The sequence below is a fragment of the Phaseolus vulgaris genome, chromosome 10, assembly GCF_000499845.2.
Source record: "Phaseolus vulgaris cultivar G19833 chromosome 10, P. vulgaris v2.0, whole genome shotgun sequence".
Classification (NCBI taxonomy): domain Eukaryota; kingdom Viridiplantae; phylum Streptophyta; class Magnoliopsida; order Fabales; family Fabaceae; genus Phaseolus; species Phaseolus vulgaris.
The window spans coordinates 4,511,584-4,531,922 of NC_023750.2; the positions used below are offsets into that span (position 1 = coordinate 4,511,584).

Below are 20,339 nucleotides of genomic sequence, written 5' to 3' on the forward strand. Positions count from 1 at the left end.
AAAAAAAAGAGCAATTAATTCAAATAATTAAAAAGGAAAAAAAAAAGATGGGTCCACACCACGGGTTTCACTTTCTTTTTGTACGAATTTGAGGAAGAAAATAGAGAAAACAAAGTCCACCAATTCCCGAAAATGACACTGTGTTTCAACACACTTTCCTTACAAAAACAAAAGCTTTTTCACACTCTTTTTCTTCTCTTTTGCCTCTTATATAATGAGGTGCTAGCTGTTTTCATTTCTTCATTCTCATTTCTCTCTCTCTCTCTGTTCATCTTTTTCATTCTGTCTCCTCTCAAAACATGACTGGTGTTTCTGAACAAGAAGCTGTGTCTCTTGACCAGCTTAAGCAGATTATGAGTGAATTTGCCAAGGAGAGGGATTGGGAGCAGTTTCATAGTCCAAGGAACCTTCTTTTGGCTTTGGTATGCTTTCTTTTCTTCTACTTCTCACTCCACTTTGCTTGAACATTGTTTCTTTCTGTCATTTTTCAACCCACCCATGTCAATTTTTGTCATTTTTCAACTCACCCATATCAAATTTTTTACCTTTTCTTAATCTTATTTTGTTGGGGTGTTCACTTTGTGTTATAGCCAAGGAAAGGTCATGTTTTTGTTGTTTTTTTTACTTTTTTCTTCATCATGGGTGTTTGTGCACTGACCCAGAGGATGTTTGTTATTCTCTTTCATGCATTTGGGTTGGGAACATTGAAATTTTCTTAAAGTTGGTTTCTTTTGATGTTGTTTTCTTCATCAGGGGTGTTTGAACATTGGTTTGGGAACATGGTTTTTATCTTCTTCTTAAAGTTGGTTCCTTTTCTCTTGTGTTCTTCATCACGGGTGTCCTTTTAATCACTTTTATTCTTCATCTTGTGTTTTTGCATGTTGACCCAGCAGATGATGCTTGTGATCTTTATTTCTGCATTTGGAAAACATTGCATATATTCTCATAAAGTTTGCACCTTTTAATCTCATTCACAATTTTTATTTTTTTCATTCTATGCATTGGTGCATATATTCCAGGTTAAAAGATTTATTAGAGTGGTTATGGACATGGAAAATTGTTTCTTTTTCACTAGTGAGATTTTACATAGTAGAAAGGTGGTGACAAAGGCTTGAAATTGAAGATTTATTATTTCATTATAATAATAATTTTTTTTCTATTTTTAGCAAATTAAATAAAATATATTTTACCTCTTTCTTTAAAAATTTCGTTTTATATTTGCCAAGATTAGTAAAATTACACTTTGCAAGCTATCACACTAATAACATATAAGATGACACCCACACAAAATATATTCTTTGCCCTTTACAAATGATGCATTGGTGTGTCAAAAAGACTAATGGAATATTAGGCAAGAGAAAAATATGAACAATAATGTGTTTTTCTTATATTTAAATAAAATTTTGGACTCTCTTGAATGTTGAAGCTGCATTTTTGTCTTTATATTTTAAATTTGAGACATTTCAAATTTTTATTTTAAATTTTTTGTAATTTTAGTTAATCCCATGTCTTTTTTAATATTTATTTCTTACATCTTAATTAATTAAGCCATTGTTATGGTATTTTAGAATATAATTGAATCAAGAAAATGAACTACATACCAAAATGAGAGATGGATTGAAAGTGTAATTTTTTTAACAATAAAATTATTGTTTCAACATATGGGAAGCCAAAATTTTATTTTTTAAATGTTTTTCTTTCTTTGATCTCATGGAAATTGTAAAGAAATCAAAAAATGATTTTTAGAAATAAAGTTTTGATTTTTTTATCCACTTTTTTTTTTTTTACCAATTCCACTCCTTTGTTCCAAAAAAGGGTAAGTTTGATCTTATTTTTTTTGTCCACTTTGTAATGATTCCACAGGTGGGTGAAGTGGGAGAATTATCTGAGATATTTCAGTGGAAAGGAGAGGTTCCAAAGGGTCTTCCAGATTGGAAAGAAGAGGAAAAGGTTCATGTTGGAGAAGAGCTTTCAGATGTTTTGCTTTATCTTGTGAGGCTTTCTGACATGTGTGGTGTTGATCTTGGGAAAGCTGCTTTGAGAAAGGTTGAACTCAATGCCATAAAATACCCTAAAAAGGTTTCTGAAAAAGACCCTTCAAGCACCACCAAAGATCATGCAAATTCAGAACCTGCTTCATCATCATGATCATCCATTACTGCTTTATCATGGATATTGTTTTGCTGATTTAAGGGGAACAGTGGGAAAGTGATTTTGGTATATGTTCTTCTATAAAGGGTGGAGGCTATTATTGTTGGATTGGTTTTGTACTAGGCTCATTTATTCTCTCCCCTTTCCCATTTTTAATTAATATTCATGTCTGTTTTTCTTTTCACCATGTTTTAAGACAATTCAACCTTTTATTTTCTTTATAATTTCACTCCATTAGGAATTACCTTGACTGATCTTCATATTACATTATAATTACATGTTAATGCATTGAAATATAGAATGCAAAAATGATAACATTTAAACTTGGCTAAAATAAAAGAGCTTCTTTGAAAACCCTTTTGAAAATAGAGGAATATATGTTTAGAATAAGTTCTTTTCAATTCAACGACATTCTTTTAGTTCAAGGAAAAAAATATTAAGAATTTAAACTTATTCTCTCAAGTTGACCAAACACTTTAATAATTTTACTCTTTTTTTTTTCTTAGTTTCTTTTTTAACTTTCTGAGGGTTCCAAAGAAACACTTTGCAGGGATTTTGATTTTTGCACATCTCTCAATGTCCATTTGTAATGACATAGATTTGTCATTTGCTTTATCCTTATCTGCTTCGACACATCAATTAGTTGTATGTGTTCTCTGACGTTCCTAAACTCCAAAACTTGTCAAAACGTTTTCACAGTCGTGTTTGGTTTTCACGTTTTCTCTTCATCCATCTCAATCAATTTCATCTTTTATCATTTGGACCACTGTACAGTATTTTTAAGTACTTCAAATTTCCTTAAAATTTTGATTTATTTTGATTTGAAAGAGAGAAAAAGGTCATATTACGTGACTGAGATAAGAACGAGTGATTGAGGTAAGAACGAGCGATTGAATGAGTTTGGGAAATAATGAAAGTAGTTTTGAGTTTTTGAAAGATTTTTTAGAACAAGTAATCCTAAAACATGTGACTGAATGAGTTTGGCAAATAACGAAGGTAGTTTTGAGTTTTTGAAGATTTTTTAGAATAAGTAATCCGAAAACATTTATGTGTAGGTTTATACGTGATTGAAGTAAAAAGGAGTGATTGAATGAGTTTGAGAAATGACTTGGCTTCTTTCCATGTGTTTTGGCCAAAAATTGGGATTGGACTCTACCCTGAGCTTTGCTCTCTTCTTCTTTCTTCCTTTGTCAAACCATATAGATTAAGAGTGAATACTATTCACTCAAATTGGAAAACAATGATTTACAGAAGAATTTTCCGTTTGTTTCCAGTCAATTACGAAGAAAACAAAAGAATTAGAAAGAATATAATATAAAAATAATAAACTAATATATTTTATAATACTTTAAATATATTTATAAAATAATAAAAAAATAAATAAATTAATAATATAAATATAAAAATTATAAAATAATAATAATATACGTAAAATTAAAAATAATAATAATATAAAAAAGGTAATAAAATTATAAATAATAATAATAATTAAAATAAATTTACTAAATAGTAATATTAACAATAAAAATATTAAATATTAAATAAATTTAAACAATAAAAATATTTAATAATATTATTAATAAATATAAATAGTAATAATTAATAATAATAAAAATTATTTATAATAAATAATAAAAGTATACAAAATTTTAATTACTACAAATTATTTTTCCTTTTTAAAGATTAGGATAAATTTATAAATTTACATTCTAATATTTTAAAAAATTAAAAATCTTCTTACATCACATCACTCTCAAATTTTAATAAACTTTCTCCACAAATTCACTCTACATATACCTTAATCCAAACAACTTAACTTTCCTCTCACTTTGCTCTCAAATCACTTCAAAACCACTCCCTTAAATCCTCTCCTTTCTCCTCCTTAATCCAAACACACTCTTAGGCTCTGTTTGTTTCTATAGATGTATTGTTCACAAGGAAAGAAGTGAGATGATATCACTGGTTTGGATCCAAGGTTTTGCAGGGAAGAGGAGGAGAGGATATACTCGTGAACAGTACATATCCTCTCCCCTCAAAATGAAGAGATGTAGAGGGAAAGCCACATCAACATGTGTTATTTACGAATTTACCCTCATTCATCTACTAGGGTTTTTAATATTAAAAAAATAGTATTTTTTATTTATTTGTATAAGATGTGATTTTTTTTTCTAATTTTATAGTATATATTTAATATTTTAAGAAATTATTTGAAGTTTTCTTTTTATTTAATTTGTTGTTGTGTTTATATTAATATATTTTTTATAATTATTATGTTTATGAGTTTGTAATTTATTTTATAATAGTTTTTATGAAATTATTTTCTATTGTTAATTATGTTATATATATTTTTTTATTACTATATGCTTTTTAATAATAAAAAATATTATCTTTTATTTATATAAGATGATTTATTTTTTTGATTTATTTTATAATTTTATAATGCATGTTTAATATTTTAAGAAATTATTTGAAGTTTTATTTTTATTTAATTTGTTGAATACATTTTTTTTTCTAATTATAATTTTTAAATTATATATATTTATATTTAATATATATTTATTTTCTAATTTTAATTTTTAAATCAACGAAATATGTGAAAATTGTTTATTCTAAACCAAAATAACTCATTTCATTATTAAAAAAATTTAATAGGCATGGATAAATTTGTAAAGTAACATTTAACAATTTAAAAAAAATAAAACTCTCTCACAACCATCATATCACTCACAAACTCCGATAAACTTTCCTCACACATTCACTCTAACATATCCCAATCCAAACAACCTCACTTTCTTCACACTTTCTTCTCACATCCTCACATATCCACTCCCTCAAATCATCACACATCCTCTCCCCAATCCAAACACACACTTAGGGTTAAATGGATTACACATGGTCTTAATTAAACATGGCCTTAATTAAACCTAGGTTAATGTTACTATTTTAACCAAAGTGAAAATAAATCCTAGAAATTAAAAGATAATTAAAAAAATGAAAAAAATATAATTAAAGTAAATTCTAATTTAAAAACTACAACCAAAATAATTTTTATTCTAAAACTACAAATAAATATTCTTACATTTTACAAAGATTATTTTCATCCATGCATTTATCACAAAGGTTGTGACCTTACAAGTTGAAAAGGATGTTGCTTCACAACAAACCCTAATTGCCAATCTTTTGGACATTTTGACCATTCATCTTCTGATTAGGTTCATCTTTCTTACTCTTTTCTTATTTTGATTAACATGATAATATTTTATCCATTGATTGATATTGATGTCCGTATAAAAATAATTTATATTGATTCCTCTCATAAAATTATTAATGAGTCTCCTAAATATCGATTCCTCACATATTTATAAAACATTCTTATCATTAGGATCAAACGTTGATAACAATTAACATTTCAAATTTATTCCTAGCATTCAAATATGTTAAGCATTATCATTTGGGTTAGAAACTTAGAAGTACTTTCTAGTCAAATCTAAGGATCCAGATCATGGTAAACAAGCATTACAAACAAAATGATAATACCAATCACCAATCAAGAACAAAATATTATGTTTAAATATCACCTCAATACATAAAGTTTGAACAGATTACTCATAATCCCAAATGGTAGAATTAGCCGCACATGTTGGTTGTTACAAGCATGGAGAGTAAGAAAAGAAGATCCATGATGTTTCTCCTTAACTCCTGCCTCCTCTAGGGTTTTCTATCACCTTCTATTCTCTCAATTGGATTCCAATCCACTAAATGAATATTTTCCTCTCAATGATTGCTTGCTAGGTTTGTGCCTCAAGCCTCATATTTAACCTAGTTGGATTTGGGCTAAGTGACTTCTCTCCTAGGCACTATTGGGCTCGCCTGGGCGAGTTGCATGAAAAAAAAGGCCCAACATCACTGGAGTGATCTCGCTTGAGCGAAATCCCCTGAGAGCATCTGGCTTGGGCGAGTTTGGACGAGCTGGGGTGGGTGTTGATGTGTTTCAACTTTCCATAGCTTTGTACATTATCCTTTTGCTCAATCATCTCCATTCTTCCTTAGAATCCTAAAATTAACACAAATTTGGGAATAAATGCTTCTTATTCAAATTAAAATCACAAAATATGTAAAAAAATATAAATTCATAAATTAGGGGTTATTTTATGGTGATTGTATCAATTAATATCCATAAGTGCCTACATTTTAATATGAAATATTACTTAAATTTGGCACTTATCAAAGCCCAAACATTAGTTTTTAGTGGTACCTAGATAGGATAACCTTGGATCTACTACCTGTTGACCTTCTCACATAAAAAAGACATCTTTAACGAACTCTTTGAGCCTATCATGCTAGCCTCCTAAAAAAGTTACTCTTTCTAGCTTGTCCTATGACTAACTCCATGTCTTTGAAGGAAAACATTTTTATAAGGACACTCACCAATGTTAAGACAAATACATACTAGCAATAGGCCATGTATTCTCATTCTTTTTCACTACAAAACCCCTAATAGAGCAAGGTCGTCTAACATTAGTGATGCGGTTAGCTCTTATGTTGCCAATAAGAATTTATACTTTTTTCAAACCAACCAATTTCTGCCATCTAGATGACAATAGTGGCGTGTTCTTACAAGATGGCTATAGTGGTTTTTGCCAGTTCTTATAAACCATTACTCCAAGACTTTCCTTACCAACTACGCCAATGTGAAAAATAGGAAAATCACAAGAAATGTTAGTTGAATTGTAATTTAATTAATTTTGAAAGTCTTTTTGAAAATATCATATGATTAATGGTGTTAATACGGTGATTTTTTTTTTAAAACAATTAGACTAAACTTCTTTCATTTGTTGTATCATGTCAAAATGCTACTTGCTAACTTTTTTGAATCATTTGTCTGTGATATTTTCTCATTGACTTTGACTAATGATGAGACTATCATTCTTCAGTCTAATAGACTACACCTAATGCAAGTTTGAAGTAAGATGATTCATTGAAAAAATGGAGTAAAAGAGATACATTTTCATACACATTTTTCAACAAGTTTCATATGTTGAAACATAAAACAAATTTCTTCAATATCTTATAACAAATATGATCAAAAGGACATATTTAAGAGCTTAGTTTATCCTTAACTTTTCCAATCCAAATGGTCACATCAGAACAAATTTAGCAAATCAACTAAACCACTTGACTAACATACTTTTTAAGTTTTCTTTAATACGTTATTAGATCATAGATGTGTTCTTGCATCTGACCAACACCTTGTCAGATGCAGATTTGCAAATCTCATCTACAAACCTTTGATAACAATATTTTTAGAAAATGCTCCCACAATAACTCTTCTTCTTGGGTTAGTGCAGATGATAATAACATGTAATGTAAAAAAGATAAAAAGGAAAGAACATGTCCATAACAATTTATACTGGTGATAAGTGTCAAATTTTAGTAATATTTCATATTAAAATATAGACACTTATGAGTATTAATTTCTAAAATAAGTATAAAATAACCCCTAATTTATGAATTTATACATTTTTACATATTTTATGATTTTAATTTGAATATGAATGATTTATTCCCAAATTTGGTGCTAATTTTAGGATTCTAAGGGAGAATGGAGATGATTGGGAAAAAGGAGAATATACAAAGCTAAAAAGGAAAAGTTGGAATGCACCAACACTTACCAAGCTTCCAAAACGCACAAAAGAACCATCTCATCATCAGGGGAGCTCGCTTGAGCGAGCTATATATCGCTTAAGCGAGATAACACCAATGAAGTTGGGTTGGACGTTGTTTTGCTCGTTCAAGCGAGCCCATTCTCGCTTGAGCGAGAATCCACTTAAGCCCAAAAAAATTTAGGTTAAATAGGGGGCTTGAGACACAACCCTAATGTGCAAGATTGAGAGGAAAACACCATTGAGTGACTTGTAAACCAATTTGGAGAATATGAGGTGTGAGAAACATCAGAGGAAGCAGTCGTCAAGGAGAAACATCCTAGATATTTTTATCATGCTTTCCCTACTGGTAATATTCATCATGTGTGGCTAACTCTACCCTTTGGAATTGGGAGTAATCTGTTCAAACTCTTAAGTATTGAGGTGATATCTGAATATAATATTTTGTTCTTGATTGATTATTGGTATTATTGTTTTGCTTCTAATTCTTGATCTAGAATCTTAAATATGACTGGAAAGTATCTTTAGGATTATGACCTAATCAATAATACTTAACGTATTTAAGCGCTCGGAATAAACTTGAAATGTTAATTGTTATCGACGTTTGATCTTAATAATAAGTTGTTTTTATAAATATGCGAGGAATTGATATTTAGGAAGCATCTTAATAATTTTATCTGCGAGGAATCAATATATATATATATGATTTTAATACGGACATCAATATCAATCAAAGGGTATAATATTACCATGATAATCAAAATACAAAAGAGTGAAAAAGATGAAACCAAATCCCTATTTTTCCATTTGAAGCGACAAATTCTTTGACTTGTTTTATTATTAATCATTGTCATCACAACAACTTTCACACATTTTTATTATTCTATTTTATATTTAACGAATATTTTACTTGATTATTCAACTGTTCCTTGTGGGTTCGATCCATCCTTAGGAACACATTATTACTTTTGACAACGTGATACACTTGTCGTAAAAAGCATCAATTGGTTCGTCTAATGTACAAAATTTATCCAGTTTTTGACCAACAAACAAATTTCAACTAAGAAAAGTAATGTTGCAAAGTACATTAGAGCATTCTTTTGGTTCATAGCCACTCTTGGCTAACCCTTTGAATATTCTTAACACAAGTCACTCGTAGCATACACTCTCTATTCTTTAGGCTCATAGTCACTTCTGAATAACCCTTTGAGTATTCTTAACACAAGGCACTTATGACTTAACTGAGTATTCTTGATTCCATCCACTTTTGGCTTAATTGAGTATTCTTGGCACAAGTCACTCATGACTTAATGAGTATTCTTTCGAATCGCAGCCACTCCTAGCTGACCATGTCAAGGAGTATTCATTTCCAAGTGATTCATGTCTCAACTAAGTATTCTTTACTAAGTCATTCCTGGCTTAGCCGAATAGTTTTTGTTCTTTAGTCACTCCTAGCTAACATACAAGAATGGTAAGCTTGAATGATTGTCTAATCATCTTATTTGACTAATAGATAGTGATAGCGTCTTATAGACAAATATGCAATTCAGGTTTTCTCTCATAATACAAATCATCTTGCTCTCTAGGGGTAGCGTCTTTTGACATATACAATGGATAAGTTCTCTCTCTTATGTACTTGGAAACACACTATTACTGTTTTCCATGAACTTTTTCTGAATCCTAGCATTTTAAATGTGTTTCTTCTTTAAGCTTGAGGATCCTTCTATGAAGTTGTTAGGTTTGCTTTATCATCCGATTAGCATTGTGATATGGTGTAACCTTTGTTCTCTTGACTTAGAGAAGTTCTTTTGATTTAAGCAACAATTTGGCATGATATCTCATTTCTCTTTTCTTCTTCTTTTGAATGGAAAACTTTAATATACTCTGCAAGGAGGTAGCAATTAAGAGGCCGTTTATAGTCATTCAACAAATTCAATTTTTATAAATGTTTTTGCGTCTGACAAGTTTTAATGTGATTGTTGCATTTAATGTAACTTTGATTTACACTCCTTTTTCTTCACAATGTCCTTAATAATTAACAATTTTTATCTTCTTAGGTCACAACCTTTTCCACCAATTCATTGTTAAGTGCATACCGTATATGGCAGATAGTTGGATCAAATTTGAAAGGCTCTTCGTGTCAGGATGTTGATGAAGAAAATAACTTTAAATCATGTTCCAAGAGATCTTTGATATTTGTTTCATATTTAATCTTGAACAAATCTCTTTGACATACAAATATTTCCTGCAAACATAAAATAAGCATATGGATATTTATTAAAGTACGAGGTTAACTTAGTCTATGCGTATATTCTAATGTTTAGTGCGCATTCATTTGTTCTTGTGTGCACCTTTTCAAACTTTAGAGAAGACTGCATAATGTTGTATCGTTTGTCAAACAAAACACTTACATCGTACATGATCTATTATTTTCATGAAACTATCGTCACATAAAGTATGACTATGTTTTATAAAGCACTAATTAAAATATTGGAACATTAGACTTTTTATTTAATTGTCAATCTCTACAAGATGCTCTAGTTATGGGGGAAGCAATTGAATAAAAAAAAAAGACAGAGCTATAGGTACGTATTGAAGAAGTAAACAATAAAGCATAAGTAGAGGTTGATGCCTAAGCAAGAGAAGTAGTTCGAACTTTGAAGACTCCTTAAGCAACTCCTAGGTCTTTTAACTCATAAATTAATTAAACTTTGTCCCATATGCCCATCTCATACACTACACCAACCAGTCCACAATTTTCCATAATGGACATGGTGCAAACCGTGCCTCGAGACCATGAAAAATGTCAAACACATAAGTTGGATCATGCAATGTCTTTTCGTGTTGAACACATAAGAGAAAACATGTGTCTTTTGATCCCTAGTTTTGAGCTTGTACCACTAACTTTAGCGCCCACTCCAGTTTTGCCATTAACATCACTAGTTCTTCAAGTAACACTTCCAACTCCTTTAGTCATACCCACCCCACCACCTTCATATATGGTTAGTAGACCACCACCCTAAAACACTCATAAATTAATACCTTCACCATCTTCTACAACCATTTTTAAATCTACCCCCTAACGCTTTATCAAAACCATAATTGCTCCACTAGAAACTTCCCCTACAACCAACCCACCAAAAGAACTATTAAGGCAAAGACATGTTAAGTTCTTATTGTTGGGTCTATTAGTGTCTAAGTTCAAGAGGGGAGGGGTGAATTGAGCTTATAAAATTTTCACAAATACACACAATTTTCAGTATTCCAGAGGCAAAAAGAACAGATTGTTTTTACATGAAACAGATTGATTCTTCAGAGCAGTCTTGCACAATTTGACTTTGTTCAAATTAGAATTGTAATCAACAAAGGATTATAACAGAATCAGATTAGTTGAATTTTATGAGCATGAAGAATACAGCTATGCCAAGAAACCAAACAACTTCATTCAACACAAGATTTTAATGAGAATAAATCTTTCTCAGGTTTTGATGAATAGACAATTTGTTTTCAGATCAATTAAAACAGCATATCCAACTGTCTTGTTCGAGATTAGAAAGCTTTAACAAATCAGGAAGAACAGTTCTTATTTAAACCCATGATTAACAGATTCAATTTCAAAAGAACAGATTTAGTTCTTGACAGAATTAAGCAAAACCAGAAATGAGTGCAGGAATGAGAAGAAAAGGCACACAAGCTTTTATACTGGTTCACTCATACAGAGCTACATCCAGTCTCACCTTACCCCAAGGTGGAATCCACTAAATCAGTACCAATTACTTACAAACACAACAGTTCTTGAACACTACAAGAACAACACAACCAATGCTGAAAAACCCTATTTCAGCACACCTTGCACTCCAAGAAACCCTATCAAGGAGTGACTAACACTTACACTTTTACAAGCAAGAATAAAGGAAGGATTACACTTGAAAAGAAGATGCAAGAACTCAAAACCAGTAGTTCAATTTGCTGCAGAACTGCACCAGCACCTTCACCAAGATCAAAGGTTTCCTAGAACAAGCACACTTTGAAAATCTCTTTGGAAAACCTTTCAAAAATCTTTCAATCCTTCTTTTCACATGGAAATTGTTTGATCTCTGACAAAAAACGTAATTGCTTAGCCTTTTTTCATGTGAGAGAGACTTTTCTTTATATAGAAAACAGTTTCTAACTTCTTTTCAAAAAACAGTTGAAAAGTAGTTATGAAAACAACAGATTCATGTTGAACTTAACAGGTTTATTTTGTGAAAACCGCCAACTCAGCTAACTGAAATAACTAACTAAGCTTTACTTGTGGTGCCCTAACAGAATTTTGGAAAAGCCTTTTAACAGAGAAGAAATAAACAGATTCTTTCTCCATAAAACAGATTTATTTTTGTACTGTTTTAAAACTTTTAAGAGCACCTTCAAAAAGCTTCTCTGAGCAGACGGCGATCGTAGATGGCAATGCTCAACATGATCGCCGAAAAAAAAACGGCGATGATCAGTATGATCACCGATTGAGGAAGAGCCGCTCCCCATATGTGAGTAGTTGGAGTCGCCATAGATACTTGAAAAAGACGGTGCATGATCGCCAGTCGGTGGTCAGCATAGCTACTTGAAAAGGCGGTGCATGATCGTCGGTCGGTGGTCAGCATAGCTACTTGAAAAGGCGGTGCATGATCGCCGGTCGGTTTGAGGAAGAACACTTTTCAAAAACTTTTCAAAGACCATTTAACCACATCATGTGCTTGATCTAGACTTGGTTAGGCATCTAGGATAGATCATACAGCAAAAGGCAAACTTATACAATTACAAGCCTAATTACAAGCAAATCTAAAAACTTATTACAATCTTCAAAGCACTCAAGCTATTTTCTTCATCAAACACACATCAAGCCTTGGTAGGGAAGAAGCTTCCTCCAGCTTCAACAATCTCCCCCTGTTTGATGGAGACAAATTCCCTTTGCTTTGCATAGCTTTGAAGAACCAAACCTGTACAGTACTATATACCAGGAAAAAAAACACAGGTGTCAAGGCAGAACAAACAGATTTAGAATTGATGTACCTGCAGATTTAACATCTGAATCATATCAGCAACCTCTGTGAATATCAGCTGCAGAACCTGTACCAAGCTATTCTTATTCTTCTCCCCCTTTGGATTCATCAAACAGAATGGGAGCACAAGATATCAAAGAAATCATAGCCATACATAACAGTTCAAATAAAACCAACATAGAGGTCCATTACAAACCACAAATTAACTACAAACCAGTACAGAATAAAGACAAAACATATTAATTCCAAACTGTTCAACAACATATAAAAGATAAAGACTTAGGAATGGAATCACTTGTTGTTGTAATAAAGCTCAGCTAGCTGCTCTTGAACTCCTTCAAGTTGGTCATCCAAGTGTTGAAACCTGGCGTAAGTCATTTCATAGTGTGCCTTTTGCTCATAGGTGAGTGTGTCCAGCCTGCTTAGCACTTGTCTTTCAAACATAGACAGAGGTTCACCTCTGTACTCAGGTGCCTCATATGTGTCCAGCCTGCTTAGCACTTGTCTTTCAAACATAGACAGAGGTTCACCTCTGTACTCAGGTGCCTCATATGCAACCATTGCATTTTGGCTTGTAGCAGCAACATCTTCATGTCCAGCAGAGTGTCCTGGTGATGCATCCATGTTCTGCACTCCATCAGCATTTTCTTCTCCTTCATTTTCTTGAGGAGCAGCTTCTTGCTCAGCCCTCTGTCCAACATTTCTTCTGAAAACCCAGCCATCTTCTTCCTTATAGAATCCCATTTTCATGAGTGTGGAGTTATCTATTTCACTTGCAGCTTTAATAGTGTCATTCCTTTCATTTGTAGTGTCCACTTTAAAATAATCAATTAGTTTTGACACAAATATTGCATAGGGAAGACGATAACCAGGAAGCCTTGCAGATTTCATCATATGTTCAACCATAGTACTTACCCAATTTACCTTAAGCTGGTTCATGATGCAGTACAACAGTATCAAATCTTCCTCATGAAGTACAGCATGATTACTTCCTCTAGGGGTAAGCTGCCAAGCAATTATATGAGCTAAGAGTCTAGGAATTAAAGTTAGGTTACCTGCGTGATACCTAGCTACTGGTTCAGTCGGATTCCTCACACAACTTCTATAAAATTGCAACTTGTTGAACCCTTGAATTCCAGCAGTGTTTCCTTCGCTCACTTTCAGCCCTGAATATTTGATTCCACCCACACTGCTCCAGATTTCCCTAGTGATCTTCAGCTTCACTCCTTTCACATGGGAAACCAGATTTTTACCATCTTGTTCAAGGTTGCAATAAAACACCTTCACAAGATTTGGATAAACATTTCCATTCATTTCCAGAAATCCTTTCAGCTTCTGATGCTTGAGCAGGTCTTTGGCTTCTATCAAATTCTCCTCTCTCAGCCATGAGAACTCAAGCAGCTTGGGTACATTGATTTGCTTTCTGTCAGTCTCATGTATGAACCTTGTCATTGCCTCTGAATCTCCAGCAAACCAGTTTTCCAGGATGCCTTGGCTGCTTTGAGATTGCTCCTTGGATTTCTTCTTTCTATGTGAAGAGGATGTCATGCTTAATCTGCTGTTACCTGCACCTATTCACCAGAACCCAGCTAGAAAGAAAATCAGTAACTGTTCACATTATCATTCAAACATTGGAGCGATATTAATGAACAAGAATTTTGAACCTGGACAGTTTGAGAAAGAGATGAGACGATGTGAAAGCAATTGTTCAAACAATAGAATTATATAGGGTTTAAGTCAGTTTTTAAGAGTCACGGGTTTTGAATGCAATAAAAACAGACTCAAATCAGATTCTATTCTAGTGTGGTACGCCAGATGCAGTTTTGAAAGAAGCAAGAATATATTGGAAACATGTTTCAGCTTATCAAGTCAAATCTGTTACATAATCAAGGATATCAAATCAGTTAGGATATCCACACATGAATGTCATAAAACCAATGGTCAATAACCATAAAAGCAGTCAACAATAAAGTGAGAGAGAGAAAAGTAAATTTTTCTCTTTCCTAGTCACAGCTGTGATTTCTGAAACAGGGAACAAAACATGTTAAAATATAAAACAACAGATTGAAATTTTCACTACAGAGAACAGTTCAAGCTACTAATACCCAATTCATTTAGAAGAAAGTAAAACCTGTCTTTAGCAAGTGGTTTAGTGAATAGATCAGCTAATTGAAATTCAGTACCAATGAATTTTATATCACAAGTTCCATTAGCTATATGTTCTCTTAGAAAGTGATGTCTAATTTCAATGTGTTTAGTCCTTGAGTGCATGACAGGATTCTTAGACAGATTTATGGCACTAGTATTATCACAATTTATAGGTATGTTATTTAGCAGAATTCCAAAATCACTTAGCTGCTGCCTTAGCCATAAGGTTTGAGCACAACAACTTCCAGCAGCTATGTATTCTGCCTCTGCTATGGAGAGAGCAACACAAGCTTGCTTCTTGCAATGCCAAGAGATTAGACTTGATCCAAGCATGTGACAAGTCCCACTTGTGCTCTTCCTATCAACTTTGCAGCCTGCAAAATCAGAATCTGAAAAACCAGTCAAATTTAAAGATACCTTGTTAGGATACCACAATCCAACATCCTTAGATCCTTGCAAATATTTCAGAATTCTCTTTGCTGCATTGTAGTGTGATTCCTTTGGATCAGATTGATATCTAGCACATAAGCATACAACAAACATAATATCAGGCCTGCTAGCAGTTAAGTATAGTAAAGAACCAATCAAACCCCTGTACTTAGTTTGATCCACTGATTTTCCTGCCAAATCTTGATCCAGCTGACAGCTTGTTGAAATATGAATGCTGATTGCTTTGCATTGATCCATATCAAACCTCTTAAGCAGCTCCTTGCAGTATTTTTCTTGACTTACGAAAATTCCATCTTTGAGTTGCTTAACTTGTAGTCCAAGGAAGAAATTCATTTCTCCTAACATTGACATCTCAAACTCACTTTTCATAGTTTTCACAAAGTCTTCACACATCTCGTCATTTGTGGATCCAAAGATAATATCATCTACATAAACTTGCACAAGTATGATATCTTCTCTTTTCTTCTTTATAAAGAGGGTTTTATCAGAATTGCCACGGCTATATCCTTGAGAGAGCAGAAATTCGCTTAACCTTTCATACCATTTCCTAGGTGCTTGCTTTAATCCATATAAGGCCTTCTTAAGCATGTACACATGTTCTGGATTTTTGTGATCTTCAAACCCTGGAGGCTGAGATACAAACACCTTTTCATTGATGTAGCCATTTAGAAATGCACTCTTGACATCCATTTGAAATAGCTTGAAACCTTGTATGCTGGAAAATGCTAGAAGTAGTCTGACAGCTTCAAGACGTGCTACTGGTGCATAAGTTTCACCAAAATCAATACCTTCTTCTTGGTTATATCCTTTAGCAACCAGTCTTGCTTTATTTCTAGTGATAGCTCCATGTTCATCCATCTTGTTCTTGTACACCCACTTGGTTCCTATGATGTTCATCTCATGCTTTCTTGGAACCAAGGTCCATACTTCATTGTATTCAAACTGGTTCAACTCTTCCTGCATTGCTGTTATCCAATTGCTGTCTTGCAGTGCTTCTTCCAGGCTTTTAGGCTCAATCTGTGACACAAAGGCCACTGTTCTGCAGAAATTGTTGAGTGAATTCCTTGTTGAGACTCCTTTCTCAATTTTACCAATCACATTGTCAAGAGTGAGATCCCTTGGAGTCTTCCATTCTTTAGGCAGTCCTGCAATCACAATAGATTCTTTGACAGAATTTGAATTAGTTGCATCAAGCTCACTAGATTGATTCTGTTGCAGAATGGTTCTTAAATCATCCATATCAGGTTCATCCAGAACAGATTTGGGCACAGAAAAATCTGTTTCATCAAACACAACATGTATAGATTCTTCAACTGCAAGCAATCTTTTGTTATACACTCTATAAGCATGACCATTTATAGCATAACCAATATGAATTCCTTCATCTGATTTAGGATCAAATTTCCCCAGATTATCTTTACCATTATTTAAAACAAAGCATTTGCAGCCAAATACCCTAAGATGACTAATGCTAGGCTTCCTACCTTTATACAGTTCATAGGGAGTTTTCTTAAGAATTGGTCTAATCAATATTCTGTTAAGCACATAAGAAGCAGTATATACAGCATCAGCCCAAAAATATTTAGGTAAACCAGATTCATTTAGCATAGTCCTAGCTAACTCTTCTAGTGATCTATTCTTTCTTTCAACAACACCATTTTGTTGGGGTGTCCTAGGAGTAGAATAACTATGTATGATCCCATGTTTTTCACAATATTTATCAAACTTTGCATTTTGAAATTCTCCCCCATGATCGCTACGAATCTGTTTTATCCTATTTTCATTTTCATTATGCAGAACCTTAGCTAGTTTCTTAAAGGCTTTATATGCATCATTTTTAGAAGCAAGAAACAAAGTCCATGTATATCTTGAAAAGTCATCAACAATTACCAAAGCATAGTATTTTCCAGCTAAGCTAGCAGTCCTAGATGGTCCAAACAAGTCCATATGCAAAATATCCAAAGCTTTATTTGTAGAAACCATATCTTTTGACTTAAAGGTGGTTCTAATCTGTTTTCCCTTTACACAAGCATCACACAATCTGTTATTTTGAAACTTTATGTTTGGTAAACCAGAAACAAGTTCCTTAGATTTTAGCTTATTCAAGCGATTTGTGTGAATGTGAGCTAGTCGTCTATGCCATAACCAAGATTCATCACTTTTAGATAGCAAACACTCATTTTCAGAACAGCTCTTTATAATATCTAAGAGATAGATGTTGTTTACCCTTTTTCCAGTGAATAACACCTTACCAGAAATTTCATTTGAAATTGTACAAGTATTAGCTTCGAAATTGACCTTGTATCCCTTGTCACACAACTGGCTAATGCTTAGAAGACTATGTTTTAGCCCTTCAACATACAAAACATTCTCAATAGTGGTTGAGTCTTTAGTACCAACATCTCCTCTTCCAAGAATTTTTCCTCTATTGTTATCTCCATATGTGACATGCCCTTCAGCTTTGAGTTTCAGATTTATGAACTGAGTCACATCACCAGTCATGTGCTTTGAGCAGCCACTGTCAAGGTACCACTAGTTTCTCCTGCTGTTTTTCTGCAACAAAACAGATTTAGCACATATGGTACCCTTTTAGTGTAGGGTCAAGCATGATTAACACCTTTCCTTAGGAAGCCATTTGGCCAATCATTTGGGAACAAGATACCTCCTAGCTTTACATGTTCTAGATACATGACCAGACTTCATACAATAAAAACATGTTGCAGTATGCATTGTTTTTGAATGAGTAAAAGAGGAAAAAACTGTTTTGGAAGGAACAAAGAAACTAGACAGCTTTTTCACATTGCTTTTCATTTCAGATTTATATCCTAGACCATTTTTATTAAAAACAGCATTCTGTGAACCTAACAAGGTTTCAAGATTTTCTCTTCCTTTAGTGAAATTTGAAAGTGTTTTTAACAAATATTCAACTTGTTTTTCCAGCTTCTTACAGTTATCACAGGTCTTAATAGATGCATGCAAACAAGTTAATTCAAGGTAACCAATTCAGTTTTAGCTTTGTGTAGTTCTTCTTCAAGAGCTTTAACCTTAGGTTCAAGTACCCTATTTATCCTATTCAATCTGTTGCACATTATAGCCAATCTGTTTGCTTCATCATGTGTTTCCTTAAAAGCTATTAACAGCTGATCATAGTTTTCAGAATCAGTGGAAAAATCACATACTGAGTCAGAGTTGGATCCTTCATCATTCACCATGAAGCACAAATTTGCTTCTTCACTTTCAGTTGAGGAATTACTAGATGAGGATACATCATTATCTTCCCATGAGATGTATGCTCTTCTACCTTTGCCTTTGTCACTCTTCTTGCTTGCTGATTTTTCTTTATTTTGATTGTTTGGACAATCAGCTTTTATATGACCTGGTTTACCACATCCAAAACACGTGTAATTGGAAGAATTTGAATCAATAGGTTGTTTGGAATACCTCTTCCTTTGCTGAGTTCTGTCACGGTTTTTCTTTCTAAGAAACCTGCTGAATTTTCTGGTGAGCAGACTCACGGTCTCATCATGTTCAGGATCAACTTCTTCCTCACTTGTATCATTTTCCATGGTGATTTTCAGAGCAATTCCTTTGGCCTTCTTCTCCACTGTTTCTTGTTCTTTCAATCTTTTCAGCTCTATTTCATGCTCTATCAACTTGCCAAAAAGTGCAGCAGTGGACATCTTGGATAAATCTCTGGATTCTGAGATTGCTGTTACCTTAGGCTGCCAGCTCCTATCAAGACATTTTAGTACCTTTATGTTAAGCTCTTCCTTGTCAAAGACTTTACCAAGGCCAGTGAGGTGATTTACAATGTGTGTAAATCGTTTCTGCACATCTGCAATACTTTCTTCAGATTGCATTCTGAACAGCTCGTACTCCTGAATTAGTGAGTGCTTCCTTCCCCGTTTCACATCATCAGTCCCTTCATGAGTCACCTCTAGTACATCCCACATCTCCTTTGCTGAGTTACATTGAGAGACTCTAAAGAACTCATCCATGTTCAGTGCAGAGGTGATGATATTCTTGGCTAAGGAGTCATATTGGGCCTTCTTCTTCTCGGTTTCACTCCATTCAGACCAAGGCTTCTTTATTGTTTCATCTTTGACAACCCGCATAGGTATAAAAGGTCCACTGACCACTGCATCCCAGATTCCCATGTCAATAGATTCCATAAAGATCTTCATCCTGATTTTCCAGAAAGCATAGTTAACACCACCAAACATAGGAGGTCTATTAATAGACGCACCTTCAGCAAAAGGCATTTTAAACTCAGACATCATGCACACACTTGAGCAAAATACAAGCCCTAGCTCTTGATACCAATTATTGGGTCTATTAGTGTCTAAGTTCAAGAGGGGAGGGGTGAATTGAACTTATAAAATTTTCGCACATACACACAATTTTCTGTATTCCAGAGGCAAAAAGAACAGATTGTTTTTACATGAAACAGATTGATTCTTCAGAGCAGTCTTGCACAATTTGACTTTGTTCAAATTAGAATTGTAATCAACAAAGGATTATAACATAATCAGATTAGTTGAATTTTATGAGCATGAAGAATACAGCTATGCCAAGAAACCAAACAACTTCATTCAACACAAGATTTTAATGAGAATAAATCTTTCCCAGGTTTTGATGAATAGACAATTTGTTTTCAGATCAATTAAAACAGCATATCCAACTGTCTTGTTCGAGATTAGAAAGCTTTAACAAATCAGGAAGAACAGTTCTTATTTAAACCCAGGATTAACAGATTCAATTTCAAAAGAACAGATTTAGTTCTTAACAGAATTAAGCAAAACCAGAAATGAGTGCAGGGATGAGAAGAAAAGGCACACAAGCTTTTATACTGGTTCACTCATACAGAGCTACATCCAGTCTCACCTTACCC

The 20,339-nt window shown here is 33.2% G+C and overlaps 1 protein-coding gene across 1 annotated transcript; it reads left to right on the plus strand.

Moving 5' to 3' along the window:
* Positions 1-205: 205 nt before the first annotated feature.
* Positions 206-2,335, plus strand: LOC137819514 (uncharacterized). The gene is made up of 2 exons (XM_068623393.1): positions 206-422; positions 1,864-2,335. Exons 1-2 carry the CDS (start codon positions 300-302, stop codon positions 2,146-2,148), a joined length of 408 nt encoding a protein of 135 aa, XP_068479494.1. The 5' UTR covers positions 206-299; the 3' UTR covers positions 2,149-2,335.
* Positions 2,336-20,339: the final 18,004 nt, after the last annotated feature.

Bases quoted from the DNA above. Each gene is read 5' to 3' on its own strand.
- LOC137819514 (XM_068623393.1), top strand. From the start codon at position 300: ATGACTGGTGTTTCTGAACAAGAAGCTGTGTCTCTTGACCAGCTTAAG. The intron at 423-1,863 runs GTATGCTTTCTT...ATGATTCCACAG, and splicing joins GGAACCTTCTTTTGGCTTTG to GTGGGTGAAGTGGGAGAATT.